The following is a 25,416-nucleotide window of genomic DNA, read 5'->3' on the forward strand; positions in this document are numbered from 1 at the left end:
TGACAATAAATACAATTACATTCTGGAACATGCATGCAGTAATGGTGTTGGCAGACCTACGGCATTCACTGTGTAGAAGTCCACAAGCTGTACAAGGTCAGTGAACTTGGTATTCCCATCATCAAGTGTATAAAAGATTTGACCTCCAGTATCAATCTGAAATTCAGAATAAAGAGTCATACATAAATCACATTCAGAATATGATGTATAAACAATGAATGTTTAGCAAACAATTGTTGCTTCAAATTCTGGTCTTGATCTTGAAGACAAGGTCAAAATTGGGTCACATTTATGTGTGCATTGTTTGTTCAGTTTTTGAAGACCTTTCCAATGATGTATAGAATGTAGGTGCATTCTCTTGTTTGAAAGAGTTTAATAACTTTGGTTTAATGTAATTTGATTCGTTATGATGTCATCATGAATCTTTGATTTAGCGCTGTCTTTACCTTAAGGTTTAAGTATGCTAAATTTCAAGGTATAACTCAACTAAATTCTGTAATTGCTTCAGAAAAGAATGCCTACTATTAGGCTTCAGGCCGGAAGTCTTTTATTATTTGAGTGAGAAATGACCTCTTTCTTAAACACTACACTACTTCAGAGGGAGCCCTTTCTCACAATATTTTATAATACCAACAGCTCCCCATTGCTCGTTAACAAGTAAGTTTCTGATTCTAACAATTATTTTTACCGAAAGTGTCCAGTGCCTTTAACGAGGAATTCAAACAAAAGGTGGATATGTTGGATACTATAAGAACAAACAGTTGAGAGTTTGTTAAAGAAATGATATTAGAAGGAGTTAAGTACAAGCTGAACAAGTGATACTGAAGTAAATACAGTTTGCTTACAGCGTTAATTTGGTAGTGTTTAACTTTTTGATTGAAGCTGAAGGACAACACATATGCAGCAGGTATTCTCTGTGATTCTCTAATGATGAACATCCCATCCACCATTCCTTTCTTGGCAAACAACTCATGTGTTTGCTCACGGGTTAGTCCACTGTGAAACCACGGCTGAGTCATATGAATACCTGCAAGTTACAAGCAAGATTACAAAACATTATGATAGGCTACAATGAGTGTTATTTTTACTTTAGGTTGTCATGACACTTGTGTCAATGAGCAAGATACTTTACTTCTGCTTCTCTCATCACCCAGAGGTATAAATGAGTACCTGTATGCGGGTGGTTGATATTTTGTATGAAAAAGATACAAGTGAGAAGATTGTTCTCTGACAATTACTTTGATGTTATGTCACTCTTGATGAAAGTGTAGAAATGACAAATAGATTTATGACAAATGCATACTCAACTTTAGTTTCATTACAAACTAAAGTGATAAGTATCATCTTGAAAATGAATGTCTTTCCAAATTGAAAAATATAATGAGAAAAAGTTTAAGTCAGAGAATAGATTCTTAAGTGTTGATTCGTGACTACAATGTACTTGACGTCTTGGGCTTGTCCCATCCACCTTCGGCCAATTATATCGTGTCTGGAGGAACAAACGCCTCAAGCTCACAACCAAGCTGAGGGTATTTACGACCTGTGCCCTCCCCGTCCTACTCTAGGCAACCAAGCTGAGGGTATTTACGACCTGTGCCCTCCCCGTCCTACTCTAGGCAACCAAGCTGAGGGTATTTACGACCTGTGCCCTCCCCGTCCTACTCTAGGCAACCAAGCTGAGGGTATTTACGACCTGTGCCCTCCCCGTCCTACTCTAGGCAACCAAGCTGAGGGTATTTACGACCTGTGCCCACCCCGTCCTACTCTAGGCAACCAAGCTGAGGGTATTTACGACCTGTGCCCTCCCCGTCCTACTCTAGGCAACCAAGCTGAGGGTATTTACGACCTGTGCCCTCCCCGTCCTACTCTAGGCAACCAAGCTGAGGGTATTTACGACCTTTGCCCACCCCGTCCTACTCTAGGCTCAGGAAGATGGACACTTCCAGCTGATGACACACGAAGGCTCTAAGCGGTTAGCCTCAGGTGTCAACGATGCATTCTCGGTGTCAGGTGGTCTGATTTCATCACTAACGCAACAATCTCGGAGACCACTGACATCGAGGACATCCGTGTGACTATCTCCCGGAGACGTCATTCCCTCTTTGGCCATGTCAGACGGCTCCCAGAGGATACACCTGCCCATATGGCCCTCAAGCTGAGCGTGGAAGCACGGGGGAGGATCCCCCCCCTGCCCAGCCTGGAAGAGGCCAAGCGGCCGACCTCGCAGCACCTGGGTAGGCCAACTGGAAGCAGACTTTGAGTCCCGGGCTGGGCAGCTGTGGCAATCCGCAACAGAACGCATTGGTTGGGCGGCTCTACATCCCCCCTGATGGATCAAGAGAATGATGATGATGTACTTGCCTTCGGCTTGTACATTCTATCCATGAATCAACACTTTCTTGTCCATTCTCCTAAACGTAATTTGATCCTGACTGGTTTGCCTCAAGCGCCCTAAACTACACTAACCTGAGCTGAATCCACCAACTCTATGACCAGAAGGGACGCTTGCACTATGATGTAAGACTCCTCTAGGACTGCCACCATTGTGTCTAGGACTGCTTGGTTGTGGACTGTTGGTACCTGCAGTATGTAAAGGATTGAATACAAAGCGTGGACTCCCAGCTGTAGCTTGTCTTGGACTAGTCAAAGAGGGCCCTTCAAATGAGCGCTGGCCACCTCGTTTCTAGAAATAAACAAATGGGATAGCAAACAGATCATAAATTGCTTAGTCTGTACAACTAATGTCTGCATCAATGTTTCTAGTGCAATAATAAATGGCCCAACTTCAAGCAAATTTTTGTGCTTACAGAAGCAAACTTGCTAAGGTATGTGTAAATGTATTTCATTTTAGGTGCCCATTTTAAGAGTTCACCATGGATTTGTATTGTTACACCTTTTGACATGTTTGACGCAGTAAGCACCGGAAGGTTAGCATGCCTTTTCGTGTGCCTAAGGTTAGCAGCGCTATGAATTGGAAATCATACAGTAAGCACAAAATCGGCCACTAAGCAGCTCTATGAAAGAGAGCTCATTAAACGTCGGTAATGAAGTGAAGGTTCTAAAAAGCGGGGCAGTGTTCAACTCAATCCAGGGTAAACCAACATTCATAAATACCTCAGACAGTTTCGCTACTCCTTTTGGTGGAGAGCACATCACGTTGGGGTGTTTAAACGGTTGATAGTGACCAGCTGGAGCTGTTTATAACCAGCTGGCTTCCGTGTTGGGTGCCCGCGTACGCCAATATTATCACGCGAAATTCGCAATCTATAGCTACTAGTAACGGCGCATAATCTAATTCTAAGTGCGCGCGCGTAATCTATTTCTAAGCGCGCGCGCGTATACACACAATCCACGCACATCAAACAGATTCTTTACAATGGCCTCTGTGGTCTGTGTGTAACTCATGGCCTGTAACATCAAGTGGTGGAATACTAGCAAGGCATGGATCAGAACTATCCTCGCTTCTAACATAGATTCAAAGTGAGAAATGTCATCAGTCACTGCTCTGATTGGTTCTGATCCTGATCAAATGACACCTCTGGTTGGTTGGCTCAGGGCTATTGTGTGGGTTGCCCATTGTGTGAGAAAGCCCTGTGTAGTGGGGGTGTGTCAGTAGACGGTGGGATATCAGGGGAGGAGGGTGGTTAATGCTTACCCTCCAATTGAATCCCTCCTGCCTTGCTATGGCGATGGCTTCACTTGGATTATCAATAACACGGCCTTGGTTACCTGAGAAATCCATTGCGGCTCGCTCCGTGCAATTTTTCAAGTCCTGATCAAAAGAAACACTCAGTTGATAAAACTTCAACATTTGTTTTAATAAATTTCTCAAACTAAAAACACCAGGTAACAAAAAAGTTCCATGAGAAAAACTACACTCATTGTGTTTCCAAGAGATGGGCTTAACTGAAGCACAGTCTGAGAAAAGCAAAATACTATTTTCGGGCTCTTCATTTATTTTTGAATGCACTCCTACTCTATTTTGTTAAGATGAATCTAGGCATAGTTTTCCCTTAACATTTCTGTACACTTTCCAGTCATTTTAAGTCCATGTAGTTTTTAACAGGTTATACTAGCTATCTTAGTTGCGATGTTCCTCAGTATTTATGGGTACTTAAGTATGGTTATGGAAATTTTATGTAAACGAAATACATAGTAATAGTTTGAGAATGTTCATGAATTAAATAAATAATCCCAACTTGCGAGGAATAAATAAAATTAAACTTTGATTTTCCATTAATCAGCTTGACTTTCAATCCATTAGAATTAGGCCCGGTTCATATCTTCCTGTGAATGCCAATGCTATACACAAATTTACGTCACAAACTCGCAACGAATAAATAACATTAGTTGAATTGTGCTATCAAAAATCTTATTGCATTCGAATTCCAAAAGTGTGACCCCGGCTTTATACCTTGATTGCATTATCTGAGTCCAGCACTTTGCTCTTGGCTGTTCTGTGCATGGCGCTGTTGTAGTTTTCTCGTAATAATGCTCCGTAATTAACAAGCCGCATTGTAGCCAGCCAACACTGACGTGATCGTTCACTCTCAGTACAAAAAAACTTCATGTCTTTCAATTCACATTTTCCTTTGCATGGCTGAAAAAAAAAATCAGACAATAACAAAGTTACTAGCATAATCAACACTTACCAATACAATACCATCCATTCAAAAGAAATTAAATACCCACAACATCACTGACAAAATGCTCACACATTTCTGTCTTATTTATAAAGAAGAAAAAAAAACCAAAAAAAACAAAACAAAAAACTATAAAGTCTTCGCAACTTGGTTTCATGATGTCAGCATAATATTTAAACCTTACAAAATACCAATAAGTTTCATGAACTATAACGGGGTGCTAGGAGGTCCACATTTTCAAGACGTAAAGAGAGAAATACTTGTTAAGACCCCTCTCTCTCCATCCACAGTGATTAAATATCAACACTTTCTGTGCATGTTAGAATCAGTGTGCATTGAATACAATGTTCCTTTAATTTTCTTCAACAAAACTACAGAATTATATCACATCTTTAAAGTCACTGGACACGTTTGGTCATTGTTTAAAGACCAGTGGATCCCAACGTATGCATAAAGTAACAAATCTGTGAAAATTTGGACTCAATCAGTCATCAAAAGTCAAGTGAATAATGAAGAAGAAAAAAAATTCTTGCACAAATTTGTGAGCTTTCAGATGCCTAAAAAAAAAGCTTCACGTCTGAAACATTTTTCAAAATTGGGTGAGAAAATACATGTTACTCATAATCTATGTTAATTTAAGGGAGCCATTTCTCACAATGTTTTATCAACAGCTCTCAATTGCTTGTTACCAAGTAGCTTTTGATGCTACGTGTAAAAATAATTCTGAGTAATTACCAAAAGTATCCAGTGCCTTTAAAGAGATTGCATGTGAAGAGTCGTTATGGTAAACAAAGGGGGTTTGACATATTACAGTTTAGTCCTACAGTACAGTCAATGGCTTGTGTAATAGTTTATTCACCTTTGTACAAAACATGAAGTCTGTCGGAGCATGATATTTTTTCTTTGCATTTGTGACTTGATAGATGTTGACATCGCTAAATTGCACACAGAAATGAAGATGCCTCGGGTCCTGTCCAAAATAAAATATTACAATACTGAAAGTCAATTCACAAAAAGCAAACAAAGTTGGCTTGCTGGCTCTTTGCACACCATAACAGATGCATTATGAAAAGCTAATATTATTCACAAGTTGTACTAGTTAACCCCAGTTCATTCTTCCTGCAACTACCTGTACATAGGCTAGGGAACAAAAGCATCTCGCTTACCTTATACCTAAATGTTGTCTTTAAATTGCTGCTTATTCTTGAACCAGTGTACCTTATATCATACCTCATTATTGCTTTTGTAATTTCGACATAAATGTGCATAATGGTATTGTATGACAGTATTGAAATAAACATTACTGAATGAATGAATGAACGAATGAATGTGAAGCGAGGTTCAAAACACAAAAAGATACTTCACTGAAAGAGTTAACAAATTTGCTGTACGCAAGTAAGAATCTAAATGCAAAGATAATCTAAGACAATTCATCAGATTTTGTTCTTTTGAGAACGTGTCTTGCTTTATAATCTACTTCTGCAGAGTAGATTTTTGGAACTTGGGAGACTTCTCAGTTCTAAAAAGAACTGTCCTGCTTTTTAACTTCTACCTGGGCAGAAGGTAGAAAATCGGCCGATACTACCACTTTTTTTAGCTAATAGTGGAATGTTATTAACTGCACTAATGCAGAGTGAGTTCTTATATGGTTGGTCTCAATGTTTAAACTAGCTTTATCTGATCATCATCCAGAGACTGCAAAACCATAACATAAACAATTATAACACTAAGACTACCTGTTGCAGCTAGTCAGAACAGCTAATGAGTTATGAGTATATACTGACCTTTGAATTACCCTTACTTGAGTAATGAAGCCCTGATTCACGCAACATGAAAAACATCTTCTTCCAGGACTTCTTATGTCCTTCCCTGACATGCAAGTAACCCTGGATTTCAGGAATCTTATCTGCTGTTGACAACAAATCCTATCAAAGGGATTAACAAAGCCAATAAGAATCTGATAAGAATAAGTTCATTTGTCTAATTACATTTAGAGCCAAAAAATATATTTAAAAAACATGTTAAGTGTCTCTTATTTTGTTAACAGGGAAAAAAAGGATACATTTTAACGATCTCATCAGATGAAAACATATTTTGAATAATAGAACAGCTGGTTGTCTATACAAAAAAGTGTTGGGCAGCCATTTAAAAAGAGGCCCTCCTTCTTTTTTCCAAAAAGGCATGATGCAAAACATGTTTTTTTCTTTTTGGCCCTAGTATGGACAACATACATTGTACCTCTGCTCCCATCTTTACTGTGTGCATCTTTACTGTGTGCATTGATTTTTAACCGAAACAGTAAATTCAGTGGTTTTGTTGCTTCTGATTATAACAACAACCTGTCCTTATCTTTACAGCAATATATTTGCTACACTTATAAGATTATGCTAAGGAAAAACAGAAACCACAGACAAAGCAATAACTTGATGTTTCCAGCTTGGCTTTAGTTTATATCCCTGACAACTAATCCAGCAGAGTCTTACTCTTAACGTTGTGCTACATGTGTTACGCGTACATGCGCGACTCTCCTGAAAACATGATTTCACTTTTTCCTCAAAAAGTTGCAACTTGTATAGGTAAATTAATACAAGATAATTGATCTACAAGAGGTACCAAAAGCCTTTAAAGCATTGTAGTATTGTGAATTGTGATGAAAGTTCAGTACCCAGACTCCTACCAACTGATACTGTGTAAAGGTGCTACAAATACAGATTGTTGAAAAGCCCTAGAGGGGGTGATCATCAAACCAAATGTGTTTTATACTTTGGGATATTAGCACCACCCTACAAATACAGATTGTTGAAAAGACCTAGAGGGGGTGACCATCAAACCAAATGTGTTTCATACTTTGGGATATTAGCACCACCCTAGACTAGCAGGGGGACCATTATAAGAGGTACTTGCCAGTAACCATGGTGTTTTGGGTCGTTTGCTGCTTAGTGTTGGACTGTCCCCATCATCTTCATCTACAAGCATTTGCTCAGGGAAAAATTGCTGCAAAAAAGTATGAAATATATAAATATAAATATTGAGCAGCACAAATCTGCTCTTCATGGAACCACCCCTACTCACAAAGAGATTCACCCTCAGTCTTACATGGAACCACCCCTACTCACAAAGAGATTCACCCTCAGTCTTACATGGAACCACCCCTACTCACAAAGAGATTCACCCTCAGTCTTACATGGAACCACCCCTACTCACAAAGAGATTCACCCTCAGTCTTACATGGAACCACCCCTACTCACAAAGAGATTCACCCTCAGTCTTACATGGAACCACCCCTACTCACAAAGAGATTCACCCTCAGTCTTACATGGAACCACCCCTACTCACAAAGAGATTCACCCTCAGTCTTACATGGAACCACCCCTACTCACAAAGAGATTCACCCTCAGTCTTACATGGAACCACCCCTACTCACAAAGAGATTCACCCTCAGTCTTACATGGAACCACCCCTACTCACAAAGAGATTCACCCTCAGTCTTACATGGAACCACCCCTACTCACAAAGAGATTCACCCTCAGTCTTACATGGAACCACCCCTACTCACAAAGAGATTCACCCTCAGTCTTACATGGAACCACCCCTACTCACAAAGAGATTCACCCTCAGTCTTACATGGAACCACCCCTACTCACAAAGAGATTCACCCTCAGTCTTACATGGAACCACCCCTACTCACAAAGAGATTCACCCTCAGTCTTACATGGAACCACCCCTACTCACAAAGAGATTCACCCTCAGTCTTACATGGAACCACCCCTACTCACAAAGAGATTCACCCTCAGTCTTACAACCGTTTCAGACAGTATAAAACATTGTGAGAAACAATGAAACAAATGAAGTAATGTAGTTTTCGATAAAGAACTAATTTTCCACGAATTTGATTTCGAGACCTCAGATTTAGAATTGGAGGTCTCGAAATCAAGCATCTGAAAGCACACAACTTTGTACTTTGTGTGACCATGGTATGAGGAGGGTGTTTTTTCTTTCATTATTAACTTGCAACTTGGACGACCAAATTGAGCTCAAATTTTCACAGGTTTGTTATTTTATGCATATGTTGAGATACACCAACTGTGAAGACTAGTCTTTGACAATCACCAATAGTGTCCAGTGTCTTTTAGTCTTATCTAACAAAATATACCATGGGTTAAAAATCTAATCAGTTAAATAACAAAATGTGTATCCCAATTATGGCAATGCTGTTAAGTTGTATTGTAACAACACATATAAACAGATATTAACCTAAATATTTAGGCAATTTTGCCTTTATATAACTCTACAAATCTACTATAAAATGAAGCAAATCTTAACCACTGTCATCAGTGGACTGTTTGACATGAGTTACTGAATAGACCTTTCCTCTTGAAAAGAAAGTGGGTCACTCTCTTAGTAACAATCTCTAAAGTCAAGTGTTGAATAAACTCATGGAGTATGCTTAAGGCACACTAATGGGGTACAAAGTTCACTCTCCCTTAATTCTTATGCCAAAGGGTAATGGTGTACAGAAACTTGTGGGTCACCTGAGTTCAACCCCTTCAAAAACCAAAGCTAGACAAGTAGACCAGGATGTTAATGTTTCTAATGCAAATGCTTAAAATGCTTAGCTTACATGTACCACCACCCCCCCCACACCAAATAATTGTTTTTTAAACAAACTGTTCCGTGTGTAAAATCAACATTTGTGAGTATTAAAAAATGGGTTTCCAGATATGACAGTAATCCAATTCAGGACAGTAGAATCACAGTGCATTAGTTTCAATGTCATCAATTTTTGAAATTAATAACTATTTCAACAGAATTTATTATGACAATGTGAAAATGAGTAGAACTATCCTGAAGACTCACTTAAGGTACAGACAATTGAATTGATGTAGATTTACTGGATGTGAACCAAGGCACACCTCGGTGGTTAAGTGGTTTTAACGGAATGAACTTACCCCAGGATTCTGAAAGATTTCATATTTTCTGAAATCTTTTCTGAAGTGGAATTTGTTATTGGAGTTCTGAGGCCAAGTCTTGTATACCGCAGACACAAGTTCATGGTCTTCTAGCGTCCTCTCTACATCAAAGATATAAACATAGTCAGTTAAAACAACATGTAAATAACAATAAAGGTATACAGCCAGGTTATATTCTGCATGTTGGAGCAGTATTCAACGCTACTCTTAAAGCTTCATGTCAGTGGCTTCTTATATAGCGCGCATATCTGTCACTAAGTGACGCTAAAGGCACTTTAACATGTATTTTCCTGCCAGGTATAAGGGGACGTTTGAATTATGAGATCTACTCTTTTTACATAGGTGCTGTGGCCCAATATGCTGTACCATGTATACGCTTTGAGTGATGACCAAAATTCACTCACTGTGGCCCAATATGCTGTACCATGTATACGCTTTGAGTGATGACCAAAATTCACTCACTGTGGCCCAATATGCTGTACCATGTATACGCTTTGAGTGATGACCAAAATTCACTCACTGTGGCCCAATATGCTGTACCATGTATACGCTTTGAGTGATGACCAAAATTCACTCACTGTGGCCCAATATGCTGTACCATGTATACGCTTTGAGTGATGACCAAAATTCACTCACTGTGGCCCAATATGCTGTACCATGTATACGCTTTGAGTGATGACCAAAATTCACTCACTGTGGCCCAATATGCTGTACCATGTATACGCTTTGAGTGATGACCAAAATTCACTCACTGTGGCCCAATATGCTGTACCATGTATACGCTTTGAGTGATGACCAAAATTCACTCACTGTGAAATGTTCACTAACATGTTAATTGTAAATTCATATGAGAAAATAGAATTAGATGTGGCAAACAACTTACCAACCAAATGGACCGAGAGTAAATTCATATAACGGAGAATGAATTTTGTAAATGAGAATTTAGAAAAACATTGAAAAAAAATTAACATTTGAAGGAAAATTGCAATATGTTTGATTGGGGGGGGGGGGGGTCAAGAGGGAAATAATGCGTATTCCATTTTATCAAAAACATTAACCCTAATAATGATGCTTAATGTTTTGCAGTCAGGTATTAATTATTGACAGTGTATCTAATGAAATTCTACTAACCTAGATCCATTTCTGGTAGTTCTTCGATCAGCGACCAACTCTTATCATCACTAGTATGCGTTTTGTTCACCATCAATGCACACACTTCTTGAACGGTTAAACTTGGATGAACTTCACACAGTTTGGTCGTGCCATCCTCACAAACTACTCGTAATGGAAGCTACACAAAATAATACACAAAAAAATACTTCAATTCAAAAACTGTCACCCATCTTGTTCATATACATTGTAGTCAACAAATACATCTTTCAAAGATGGAAATTTGCATCGGGGATAATGAAGATTAATCTTGGGGGTTTTACCAATACACACGCATGTGTGTTATTAAGTACTGTATACTCGGCACTTTCCCGGGTGAAAATAAATTTGTGAAAACAAATGCATGGCAGGATTGGAAATGCCTCTAGCCACCGGGCAATCTCGGTGTCTACATGTACTTGGTATTAATCTTATGTTTTGGTTGGTTGAGATACTTCATCAATGACTACAGTAGGATTGGCCATCGTCATGAAGGTGATGCCGTAACTTATCACAGTAATGGCAAATCATGAAGGTGATGCTGTAACTTATTACAGTAATGGCAAATCATGAAGGTGATGCTGTAACTTATCACAGTAATGGCAAATCATGAAGGTGATGCCGTAACTTATCACAGTAATGGCAAATCATGAAGGTGATGCTGTAACTTATCACAGTAATGGCAAATCATGAAGGTGATGCCGTAACTTATCACAGTAATGGCAAATCATGAAGGTGATGCCGTAACTTATCACAGTAATGGCAAATCATGAAGGTGATGCCGTAACTTATCACAGTAATGGCAAATCATGAAGGTGATGCCGTAACTTATCACAGTAATGGCAAATCATGAGGGTGATGCCGTAACTTATCACAGTAATGGCAAATCATGAAGGTGATGCTGTAACTTATCACAGTAATGGCAAATCATGAAGGTGATGCCGTAACTTATCACAGTAATGGCAAATCATGAAGGTGATGCTGTAACTTATCACAGTAATGGCAAATCATGAAGGTGATGCTGTAACTTATCACAGTTATGGCAAATCATGAAGGTGATGCTGTAACTTATCACAGTAATGGCAAATCATGAAGGTGATGCTGTAACTTATCACAGTAATGGCAAATCATGAAGGTGATGCTGTAACTTATCACAGTAATGGCAAATCATGAAGGTGATGCCGTAACTTATCACAGTAATGGCAAATCATGAAGGTGATGCTGTAACTTATCACAGTAATGGCAAATCATGAAGGTGATGCTGTAACTTATCACAGTAATGGCAAATCATGAAGGTGATGCCGTAACTTATCACAGTAATGGCAAATCATGAAGGTGATGCCGTAACTTATCACAGTAATGGCAAATCATGAAGGTGATGCCGTAACTTATCACAGTAATGGCAAATCAGCAGCCAGGAGACCTCATTAAATTGCATGTCACACAAAGATTTCTGATAAAAATCCTAACGAGATTATTTAATGAGACACTGCATCATATAGAACTCATTAGAGAGCAATTATGGAAACTGATTTGACTTACTACATGAAAATAATGGGGGATATTTTCCTAGAGAAGTTTCAATAATTGGATGTTTAAAAAGTCAACAGATACCCTACATAGTGGCAGACAGATAAAATCAGCAAGAGGTTCAGCAATACCCTACATAGTGGCAGACAGATTGGAAATTGGAAATTCACAAAAAGTCATTCAAATAAAAATGGAATACAATTGGCTGTTGCAAACTGCTTAGCAACCAAACAGACCTATGGTATAAATACACAAATCAGTTAATAGTGTGACGTTTTGACCTAGCAGAGTCTTTCTTGAAGGCTAAATGACAACACAACAAAACAAACATGAACTGAACAGGTATTTAAGTGAAACATAAGCAGTGAAGTGGAAATACACGAAATAGAGAAAGAGAGTCTGAAAAGCACACATTCAAAAAGTAAGAGGCAAACAATGAGAAAACAGCCATGTGACATCAATATTAGCTTCGCATTCCTAGAAAGTATTAACTGAGCTTTCAACATGGCCCTTACATTGTATTCTTACCTGGGCTACACTACTTCTGTCCCCATTTAGGAATCTCAACTCATCCTTGCCTTTCTGTGTTGAATATAAATGTTCCTGTTCAGGAGAAAATGAAAGCACATAAACTCTTTCATACAATGCCAATGTAAAGGACATTTAATTGGACAACTAACTGTTAAAATGTTACATAATACAATTTTTTTTGTTACACGGCAACATGTATATTGAAGTAGGCATTCTGTTGTCATCTTCAAAAAATAATTAGACAGAAAGTCGATTAAATGAAAAACATTTCTTGACTGTTCCCTTTAAACCTGGGCTGTTTCGAACAAAGTGCTGGAAATCGACCAACAGTGGGAACAATCAAGGTATTGTAGACTGGTTGTAACAAAACTCATGTTACCCTCAATTCTGCGTGTTATGCGTAGCGCGCATGTAACATGCGTCTTTGTATAACATCATGTGATTGGTTCTTGACCAATAAACCTACACAAATTGTTACCATCTGTTAACAGCAAAGCCAAGACTAACGCACAACTCATTCTAAAGCAGCTTTTGTAATTGTTTAGAACTGATAATTCTAACTAACCACTGCTGATCCTACGCCGGCCGTCTTCAGTCCTGGAAATGGATTAGGAACATCTGCCTCAGCACATTCAGTCATAAGTCTTTCACCCCTCTCTGGTAATGATGTACTTAGTTTCAACTTGGCATGTTCAGCTACAGGTGTATCAGATGACTTGCTTCGCCATGCCCAGTCTAGCTTGGGTCTGGGAATGATCCGACCCATGTGTAATACGCTGTGACCACTTCGCTTTGAACTACACTCACAGTCATTGCCTTCATGATGATGCAACGATTCCATGCTCTCTAATAGAGGGCGCTCTTCATTGTAGGATGGGAATGTGCTCATACCATTGATCAAAGCATCCAAATCAACATCATCTATAGAGTAAAAAAAGACGTTAAATTAATACTTCAGCCAACACTAGATATGAAGTACAATGAGCCAAGCTCTTTTGTCCATAAATCCCCGTCAATGTTTCAAATTTTTAAAAACCATCAGCAATAGACCCTTCCAATGAACATAAACATTGCACATAGAGCGTGCGCACACACATTTGGGTTGGCAAAATGAGGGAACATCGCGCTGTTTTGTATGAGGTTAATGGTTGTGCGACGCAGACACAATTGTGCGCTTGCTTAGAGCACATCTCTGTGGCGTTTGCCAACCAATATGGTCTGCACACATGCTTGAATGTAGTTAGTATATTTCATGGGAAGGGTCTATTCCATGCTGTAGTCAATTCACACTGTAGACATTCATTTGAAATACTCAAAGAAATACACAGTTCTGTATGAGCCAGTATATTGTGTTAAGAAATGTTAGTGGACCATGTTCTTATTCTCCAGCAAACTTGACTACTAAATCCTGACAGTCAACCGCCATGGGATTATTTCTATATTATCTCATTCCAATATCCTATAATGCATACCATGATTAAACAACATCATACAAGCATTAATAGGCTAACTGCAAAGCATTTAATACAATGGTTGAAAATCATGTACCGCGTCAAAGTTTTCATACAGCAGTTCTCAAGACTAACTTTAAGTTTAACATTTCTAAAAATGTGATGTTCTTTTTCTTATTAATTCATCAATAAAGCAAATGAATGCCATTGAAACTGTATGCAGTTGGATATAGACAGGTGTTGTTGTACAAATGGCTCGTACAAATTTGCTGGAGAATAATTTGTTAGCCATGCCGCTTGTGGTAAACAGAACAACCAACCACGTCATCATCCTACTTGCAACCTCAGGCTTTGGCCTGGTTCCATATGGGATGCAGAAGTGATATATTTGTACCTCATACAACAGGCACTTATAAGATGACTTGTAAGATAACTACATGTACATTCAAGTCTAAATGGACATGCACAAAATAACAATCAATTACTGTTTTTAAAAGGATTTGGGTAGCCTACATTTTGCACGACACAAAACACAATGTCCAAGGATTTACATTAAACTTACACAGTTTGAAGAGTAATTCCTTGATTTGACATGGAATGACCCTGAAGGTAATGATGGTAGAAAGCTTCCCTTAATATTACTGCAGTGCTGTAGTTTGTGAGAGACAGAGACTAGTAAAGGTACTCAAGAAAAATCTTTTTGACATTGAGATGAAAATTATTTTAGCTTGTAAAACCTATTTTTGTGACAGTGTCTTACTCATTTCTCAAAAACTACATCAACTCAGCAAGTAATGTTTCAAGGGAAGCATAATCAATCATTATCTTCGAACAGCGAAGTTTAATGTAAATCTGTGGACATTGTGCTCCAAAAAGTACCCCAGGCCTTTCAATGATAAGTAAACATAACAGATATAACAAAAATAATGCTACTCTACAATTTTTTTTGTTCTATAGTAGTACCCCACAAAGGATTTCTTTGGGGAGGGGCAGGGTTGAGGGTGTTCTACCAGTATTTACACTGATGCGATGATGTCTGTTTTAAAGATACTGGACACTATTGGTAATTGTCAAAGACCAGTCTTCTCGCTTGGTATATCTCAACATATGCATAACATAACAAACCTGTGAAAATTTCAGCTCAATTGGTATCGAAGTTGCGAGATAATAATGAAAGAAAACACCCTTGTCACACAAAGTTGTACGCTTTCAGAGGCTTGATTTCGAGACCTCAAAATCTAATTCTGAGGTCTCTGAATCAAATTTCGTGGAAAATTACTTCTTTCTCAAAACTATGGCACTTCAGAGGGAGCCGTTTTATGTTTTAAAATATCAACCTTTCCCCATTACTCGTTGCCTAGTAAGGTTTTATGCTAATAATTATTTTTTAGTAATTACCAATAAAGTCCACTGCCTTTAATCAAAACAGTTTTGTTGAAACCCAGTTAATTTCAATGAAAAATGAATGTGTATGTCCATTTATTTGATTGGTTTTATGATAAGTAGTCATATGTAATACCCCAATCCATTAGTAGTCTCATTAGAACTTAAGAACCTAAACTATCAAAATAAAAATATTACTGTTGTGATCATTAAATTTCAGCTCAGGATGATGAATTAGTTAGTTTGATTCTTATGTTTACAAGACTGTATTATACTGATGTGAAAAAAACCTACATATGTTCACCCTAATACTCTATACATGTCCTTACAAAAAGTCATGTCTATTACTAAGCTATAGAATCCTAAAGGATTCAAACAGGATTCCTATATAAGACTATGGTTGATTTGTCATCACTTCTTTAATTCCTATAAGATTCTTATAGTTTTGTTGGTGCAAGGGTGTATCTAGCACCTACATGTACTGTACTGTGCTGGCTTTGGTTTGTTTCACTCATACAATAAGGAATAGAATGAACTGGAAATATCCCTTTTCCAGGGTTGTATTTGTGTATTCCTTGATTCTAGACCTTTATCCATTTGTAAGATAAATGTAGATAACAAGAATGGGCAGGCTGGCACCATAGCTTCTTATTGTAGTTGGCTCAATAAACATAAGTTTGCTCCTTCTGAGATCCCAGCATACCACGTCAGATTATCAGCTGTGGCTCATGGCCAAGGTTTGGGGTCTATGCATAACCATCTCTAAACAACAAGCCCCTGTGCTTATTATGACAAACTTGTTGTCTACCCTTTGTCAAGTCAGGGTTAAAGATATTTTCAAAGGAAAAATGTATTTTTCTCAAAGCTCAAAAACATTCTGAAAATGATTACCATGCAGAGGCACAGGAAATATATCTGAATATCAACCCAAGGTGAATAAACAGGGGATAGAATGAAACCTGAATGGATCATTTATTAATGGATGGATTAGTAAAGAAACTAAATCCTACATAATAAGATATTAGCAATATAGTGGGTGGAGTTCATTCCTCAGCACACCATCCACATAGCAGTAAGATGAAGATAGATAAGAGCTTGCTGGCAGGCAGATCAAAGAGATAGTTAATCAACACAAATAGTAAATCCTTACATGAAAGCCTGCAGCCTTTAATAATGGCCACACGCTCACCTGCGGGTGAACACGGTGTATGCTGATGGGTGCTTCCAACAGAGTCACCCGATGACCCTATTCCTATATGACCAAGTACTCCAGTATGATGGGGATAACTGGATAGACCATTGTGGAGATGACTTCCTCCATGAGTCATCTCCATGGTGATGTGTGACATTTGACCCTCAGCTTGACGACCTTTGACTTTGTAGTAATTGTTGGAAGATTAGGGCTTGATGCGTTGTGTTGTATGATCAGCTGATAGTGAGTAGAACTGCAGCAGACAACCAACTATACCATCCTGTGGAAAGTAGAGAACAATAATTACCATTCATTATTGAACAAGATGTCACTACATGTATAATGTCAAACCACAATGTCAAATATTCTTGTGTAAAAAACCCTAAACCTTACATTACTACCTGTTTAGAGGCAAAGTATACAGTTTTTGAAAAGGGTCTGAACAGTTGCATTCTTGTCATTGCTAAAAAACCTGAGTGATTATGTCAATGCAGAAGACTAATCCCAAATAGGAAAACACAAAATGAGAAGTGTTATTTAGATTTAAAGTTTGGGTTAAGAAAACTGATATCTTACATAAAACAACATTACTTCAAAGTAAAATGTTTCTCAAGATGCTTTATAATCAAAATCTACTGTAGTCCTCTAACCAAAGGTTTTAATGCCATTAATTTCCTGACAATAACCAACATACACCTTCCCTCAGAGGCATTTAAGTTTTGAAGGGAAGGTGTACATTACAAGTGTTAGTGCATATTAATTATCTCCATATAATAAATTGCAATAACTCATGTGTAATGCACATTTCTTAGTTCATGCACAGTACAATGTAGCATTCTGGAATTACGCGGTGCTTGCTTATTCATGGCTACTTAGTATTACCTGTATATGTGTACATACAATGTGGTCAGTGGATGTACATGTGTACATACAGTGTGGTCAGTGGATGTACATGTCCAATGTACATGTAGGATGACTAAGAGTCTTGACCTGTCTTAAAGTTGACCTTGCATTAGGGTCAGTCAGGTCACTTGCTAATGTATTTACCTTGTGCCAGTGAATTAGTCTAATGTATTCACACACCTTCACATACATGAGTATTATTTTACACTCTTTGCCAATAATGTGAATAAATTAAGACTCCCTTCATTGGGGCATTTGTAGAGAACTCCATATAACCACCAGTTTGACACAGTGCAGAGTTTTTGCTGACATTTAAACTCACATTCATAAATACCTCAGACAGTTTCGCTATTCCTATTGGTGGCGAGCGCGTCACGTGGGTGTGTATAAACCTTTGTTTAGACCAGTAAAAACTGTTGAGACATGGGCGTGACACGCAAGCTTGCACCTGTTCTTATAAAACAGTTTCTTCATTCCTATTGGTCGAGAGCAACAGCTGAAACAGTTGTGCCACATCACGCGATACGCGCGGCGCGCACAGCATTCCCTTATAAGGAGTTGTTTACCCGAGGGCGGCGGAGGGCTTTACCATTTCATAGCTGGAGGGGTGTTGTGTTGAAAGAAATCATTGAACAATTATAATTTTTGCATTTATTTTACTATTTAACCAAACAGTGTTGATGTTTTTGACCGAAAAGGTATTTATGAATGGGAATCAAAAGTGTGTTGAATCGGTTTTCAACTAGTGGTTTAAACCCGCCGAGGCCTGCTTCTTGGTAATTTACCTCGACTTCATCTCGGTAAAGTTATCAAGAACCATGGCCTCGTTGGGATTAAACCACTAGTTGAAAACCTCTTCCACCACACATTGATTCCCTTACTCACACACACGTACTGGTACATTGTTTATTTTTTGCCTTCTTGTTACACTTCAGAATCATAATAAGACATGGTGTCCCTACACCCTCATCACTTCATGCACTCGTGTATAACATTGAATGACCATGACATGCGATGTAAAATACTAACTACCAAAACTACATGTATCCATGGATGGAGGAAGGTTCCATGTCCGTATAACTGCCGACAGTGCACTGTGGGACACGTAACACAACAGGTAGGCCTATACTGGCCATGTATGCTGAATTTTGGAACATTTGATCGTTAAAGGCACGGGACATGTTTTCTCACTTGGTATTATCCCAACATATGCATACAATAACAAACCTGTCCAAATTAGACTCTTAATTGGTAATCAAAGTTGCAAGAAAATATCAAATCAATTTCAAATATCCAATATTTGGAAATACAGATATTGGTAAAAGTGCTAATATGCATTAATATACAGTAAATGTGAATTGTAGCGCATCAGTAGTTTGCACACAGCTTTTAACTAATATGCATTATACAGTAAATGTGAGTTGTAGAGCATCAGTAGTTTGCACACAGCTTTTAACTAATATGCATTATACAGTAAATGTGAGTTGTAGAGCATCAGTAGTTTGCACACAGCTTTTAACTATTTCAGAACCAGCTGATTATCATCAAAACTATCATTGATCATTACCCAAAAACCTTGTCTCCATGGCAACTCTGCAGCATTTCCCCACATGATTCCAATTTTTTCAATCATTGTTGCAACAGGGGTCCATTAAAACTGTGATTTCATTTCAAAGCAATCATTAGTGCAGTCCATTCATGTGACAATGCATGGCCACAATGCTGACTTTTGACACAGGTGTGATATGCAAGTGTGAAATTACAACACATACATGAGAACAAATTGTGACACAGTCAACTTCAATCAAGTATAGCAAGATGCAATGGAAACCTGTATGTGAATTAACCTTGATTGTTGAGTTCATGCTTTAACTGGAGTCTGTGTAATGATACTTTAATACAGCTCCAGGCTTTACACAAGATTCCATGAATCACCTTAAAAAGCCTGAGAGTCACCAGGTTGTATGCTTGCTTAATATGATGCAGATGTAGTGTTAGAATGACTACCCTGGGAAAGGTGAGGTTAGGGTCCTGGATATTGCATCAACTCAATACCAGGTCATTCATGTATGAGCCTCTCTGAGATCCCACCATCTGGACTAAGCTGGCACACATGCAAAATCAATATATAGCATCTACCTGCATCTACCTCCATTATTACAGTAGTCACCACTACCTCCATGATCACACACATATTCATCTAAATTACATTTTCTTATATTAATTAGAGAAGGATTGGGTTGAACCACAGATCAAGCAGTCTGTAAAGATCAAGCTCAAACCATGCTCAAACTGACCATCAGAGTTATCAGACTGTGCAATTAATTATTATTGTGATGGTTAAAGCAACCAATTGTACTCATGAATATTTATCATGTGTAAACCTACCTACGGTGTATGGGTGATACATCTAGCCATCCATTTAAGCCTTTTTGAGGTATGGCGGACATGATAGGAGTGTAAATTTACCCAATCCTTAGTGTTGTAGCATTGTGTCCGCCACATCTTAAAAAGGATTATTCCAAGACATGTGAAATAGTGTTACAAAAGAAATACATTGAATGGTACCAAACATGTACATGTTTTACATGAGTAGCTAGGCCTACATGTACAGTGCCTGCGTCAATTCATAATCTTGCTACATCACATCCACAAACATAATTCTAATATTTTTATACAAAAGCTCCTTGTATCATTCCAAACAATTAATAAAGGTTGTGTACATCTACAAAATAAACCAATCAACATCTCTTTATGTAAAAACAAGAGACAAGTTATGATCCCACCTCTCCTGACAAGAATCTATTGGATCAAGGTTCATGGTACACCATGATTAAAACTCAGATGACCTTCCATTCACATTGAAGTAACCTTTGTGTTTACTCAAGTTACCCTCAGTCTTATACTATGTCTGCGCTGGCTCAGTGCTTCCAAATCTAACTCTTCTACATGTCGGCTGGCTCAGTGCTTCCAAATCTAACTCTTCTACATGTCGGCTGGCTCAGTGCTTCCAAATCTAACTCTTCTACATGTTGGCTGGGTCAGTGCTTCCAAATCTAACTCTTCTACATGTCGGCTGGGTCAGTGCTTCCAAATCTAACTCTTCTACATGTCGGCTGGGTCAGTGCTTCCAAATCTAACTCTTTTACATGTCAGCTGGCTCAGTGCTTCCAAATCTAACTCTTCTACATGTCGGCTGGGTCAGTGCTTCCAAATCTAACTCTTCTACATGTCAGCTGGGTCAGTACTTCCAAATCTAACTCTTCTACATGTCGGCTGGCTCAGTGCTTCCAAATCTAACTCTTCTACATGTCGGCTGGGTCAGTGCTTCCAAATCTAACTCTTCTACATGTCGGCTGGGTCAGTGCTTCCAAATCTAACTCTTCTACATGTCGGCTGGGTCAGTACTTTCAAATCTAACTCTTCTACATGTCGGCTGGGTCAGTGCTTCCAAATCTAACTCTTCTACATGTCGGCTGGGTCAGTGCTTCCAAATCTAACTCTTCTACATGTCGGCTGGGTCAGTGCTTCCAAATCTAACTCTTCTACATGTCGGCTGGGTCAGTGCTTCCAAATCTAACTCTTCTACATGTCGGCTGGGTCAGTGCTTCCAAATCTAACTCTTCTACATGTCAGCTGGCTCAGTGCTTCCAAATCTAACTCTTCTACATGTCGGCTGGGTCAGTGCTTCCAAATCTAACTCTTCTACATGTCAGCTGGGTCAGTACTTCCAAATCTAACTCTTCTACATGTCGGCTGGCTCAGTGCTTCCAAATCTAACTCTTCTACATGTCGGCTGGGTCAGTGCTTCCAAATCTAACTCTTCTACATGTCGGCTGGGTCAGTGCTTCCAAATCTAACTCTTCTACATGTCGGCTGGGTCAGTACTTTCAAATCTAACTCTTCTACATGTCGGCTGGCTCAGTGCTTCCAAATCTAACTCTTCTACATGTCGGCTGGCTCAGTGCTTCCAAATCTAACTCTTCTACATGTTGGCTGGGTCAGTGCTTCCAAATCTAACTCTTCTACATGTTGGCTGGGTCAGTGCTTCCAAATCTAACTCTTCTACATGTCGGCTGGGTCAGTGCTTCCAAATCTAACTCTTTTACATGTCAGCTGGCTCAGTGCTTCCAAATCTAACTCTTCTACATGTCGGCTGGGTCAGTGCTTCCAAATCTAACTCTTCTACATGTCAGCTGGGTCAGTACTTCCAAATCTAACTCTTCTACATGTCGGCTGGCTCAGTGCTTCCAAATCTAACTCTTCTACATGTCGGCTGGGTCAGTGCTTCCAAATCTAACTCTTCTACATGTCGGCTGGGTCAGTGCTTCCAAATCTAACTCTTCTACATGTCGGCTGGGTCAGTACTTTCAAATCTAACTCTTCTACATGTCGGCTGGGTCAGTGCTTCCAAATCTAACTCTTCTACATGTCGGCTGGGTCAGTGCTTCCAAATCTAACTCTTCTACATGTCGGCTGGGTCAGTGCTTCCAAATCTAACTCTTCTACATGTCGGCTGGGTCAGTGCTTCCAAATCTAACTCTTCTACATGTCGGCTGGGTCAGTGCTTCCAAATCTAACTCTTCTACATGTCAGCTGGCTCAGTGCTTCCAAATCTAACTCTTCTACATGTCGGCTGGGTCAGTGCTTCCAAATCTAACTCTTCTACATGTCAGCTGGGTCAGTACTTCCAAATCTAACTCTTCTACATGTCGGCTGGCTCAGTGCTTCCAAATCTAACTCTTCTACATGTCGGCTGGGTCAGTGCTTCCAAATCTAACTCTTCTACATGTCGGCTGGGTCAGTGCTTCCAAATCTAACTCTTCTACATGTCGGCTGGGTCAGTACTTTCAAATCTAACTCTTCTACATGTCGGCTGGGTCAGTGCTTCCAAATCTAACTCTTCTACATGTCGGCTGGGTCAGTGCTTCCAAATCTAACTCTTCTACATGTCGGCTGGGTCAGTGCTTCCAAATCTAACTCTTCTACATGTCGGCTGGGTCAGTGCTTCCAAATCTAACTCTTCTACATGTCGGCTGGGTCAGTGCTTCCAAATCTAACTCTTCTACATGTCAGCTGGCTCAGTGCTTCCAAATCTAACTCTTCTACATGTCGGCTGGGTCAGTGCTTCCAAATCTAACTCTTCTACATGTCGGCTGGGTCAGTGCTTCTAAATCTAACTCTTCTACATGTCAGCTGGGTCAGTGCTTCCAAATCTAACTCTTATACTATGTCTGCGCTGGGTCAGTGCTTCCAAATCTAACTCTTCTACATGTCGGCTGGGTCAGTGCTTCCAAATCTAATGTAGGCCTAGGCATGAACGGTATATGACTTGTCCTTACATGTAAACCATTTTGTGCATAAACAGTGAATCACATAATGAATGTATCACTATCAGTTTTATGTTATAAATCATCATTTAGGCTGTTTTCATCCAGTAAGATGTAGCCCTCCTCGAGTAAATGCCATTCATTTATATTTCATGCAGTTCTACTTCATGTTGTTCCTGATGTATCATTATATAGACCTTCAAGAAGGTTGTCTCTGAAGAGTTCCAGTTTGGATCGAAAGCTAAGGCCATCTACCCTACTCATTATATAGGCCTTCATACGCATTATTAATAAGCACAACTTGTACCTGTCCAATTCCAAGAATTACACTCAATCCTAGATCAAGAAATACACACTAGCGGGATACACTTGATTACAAACCAAACCAAACATTGTCATGAACTGCATACTTAACATCAAGAAATACACACTAGTGGGGATACACTCAATACTTGATTACAAACCTACATGTAACCAAACATTGTCATGAACTGCATTTAACTTAACACAGGTGAGATGGTACTCATTATAAATTATCTGAATGGGTTACATTATTTTAATAAGCATAAGAACAGATGGATCACTGTGTATGCCAACCTAAATGCACAAGAAACATAATCGCTAAATGCATGTTCTGGACACATCAATCCTTACTCACTACATGTATGTCTTAAATTCAATGTTTTATGCAAGATATAAAGACGTCCAAGTCTCCTGATAATGACTAGACAGCATCCCAGTTGAAACGTTGAGTTCAATGAGAAGTTCCATCGATGCACTAAGGCTAGTAATTTTTCAGTTCTTTTCAGAGCTAAAACGTCTCCCGAGTTCCGAAAATCTTTTCGGCGATAGAATATAAATAAAGCAAGGCAAGTTCTCAAATGAAAACTTGCAAGGAAGTAGATACACACATGGTGTTACTGCTTTACCAAATTATGTTCATCAAGATTGTACAGAATTTCGCAGCAAAACAAGCAAAACACAGAATAAAACAAATAAAACAATATTTACCTGTTGACTTGTAAGTATTTCAAGAGTGTAAATCCTGCTCTTAGTGACATCCAAATATTTCCTTTATGACACGAGTATACGATACATCAATGCAACTTGTAAGAAGTTAACTCCACTCAATGATTCTTTTCTTTTACTGACAAAAGAAACGGCTTCAAAATAAGTCAGACTTGAGAGTTCCACACAAAATGGAGGAAACAACCAGACTATTAACAAACTGTACTGCTAGAAATTCAGAGTGAGAATTCCTCTTACTTGGAGCATAGAGTAAGGATAGAGGGAGCTTAGACAAGACACAGCCTGGCTTTAAGTCCTTACCAACTATGACAGCTTGCACTGAGTAGCATCACTGACTCAGTACACACATGTCCATGCATTCTCACAATACAGAAACCACTGCGTTAAAAGCTGCTGACTTACCATTGGTCAAGAGCCTTGTACAATCAGTGCATGCTTTATGTACAGTGTACAGTATGTAGGTATGTATGCATAAAACACATGTTGGTACAGGTCACTGCTATCCAATCAGGAATCAAGTAATGGGTTAGCAGTGACTAGCAAGTATGAATGGCTCAATGAAGTCCAGGGCTGTGTGAACCACCCCCCCCCCTGCTTAACCCTATGCTACCACAGAAGTCTGTGTAAATGGAACTTAGGGTCAAGTACAGGCTAACCAGGGTCCACATACAGTCCTTATATTACATCATGTGAATTCAAATCAATTACACAGATCGATCTAAAATAAAGCATCAAGTAGAAAACAGAAAACAGAAAAAATAGATGGATTTCCCACTTCACAGTTAATGAGAAACTATGTGTTATAGAAATAGATAATTGAATAACTCAAGACAAATCACCAATCATTCTGCATTATTCTGACAATTGATTTGATTTAATGGTCAATAACAAAGGCGTGAGAGAATCTTTGGTTGGTTTGAAACTACTTGCAATAATAAGATGTTCATCCTTCTGTGGTCCATAGACTATGCATCTTTGAATATGAAAATGTTTATGTTACATCAAACTCTTTAGTTATAATGATCATTGTAAATTATTGACAATCACATGAGAAGATCCACTCACAAACATACATTATCTCAACAGGAATCAACCCTTAACAGTTCAACATTGACAATAATAGTACTATGTATGTCCTGACCTATACTATGCAGCATTCTTCCCCAAGTCTAACAATAAAAATAATGTTTACATGTTTTGTATCACCAAGTCCTTACTTAATTAAAGGCAGTGGAGACTATTGGTAATTACTCAAAATAATTATAAATATAAAAACTTTCTTGGTGACGAGTAATGGGGAGAGGT

General features: G+C 38.8%; 1 protein-coding gene across 2 annotated transcripts; it reads right to left on the reverse strand.

Annotated features, from left to right (window-relative positions):
- On the reverse strand, positions 1–24,460 carry LOC117299936 (growth factor receptor-bound protein 14-like). Of its 2 annotated transcripts, none has more exons than XM_033783548.1 (14): positions 24,094–24,460; positions 16,808–17,129; positions 13,389–13,744; positions 12,821–12,895; positions 10,745–10,904; positions 9,593–9,714; positions 7,548–7,637; positions 6,428–6,568; positions 5,503–5,613; positions 4,415–4,600; positions 3,656–3,772; positions 2,467–2,683; positions 846–1,027; positions 1–156 (listed from the first exon to the last, which is right to left on the reverse strand). In XM_033783548.1, the coding sequence occupies exons 2-14, from the start codon at positions 17,004–17,006 to the stop codon at positions 16–18; spliced, it is 2,097 nt and encodes a 698-aa protein (XP_033639439.1). In that variant the 5' UTR covers positions 17,007–17,129; positions 24,094–24,460; the 3' UTR covers positions 1–15. The 2 variants fall into 2 exon arrangements, with proteins under 2 accessions (XP_033639439.1, XP_033639440.1); XM_033783549.1 differs by having other exon boundaries at positions 16,847–17,129; positions 24,094–24,459.
- Between the last annotated feature and the right edge of the window lie 956 nt (positions 24,461–25,416).

This window comes from Asterias rubens, chromosome 15 (assembly GCF_902459465.1).
Source record: "Asterias rubens chromosome 15, eAstRub1.3, whole genome shotgun sequence".
NCBI classification, from domain to species: domain Eukaryota; kingdom Metazoa; phylum Echinodermata; class Asteroidea; order Forcipulatida; family Asteriidae; genus Asterias; species Asterias rubens.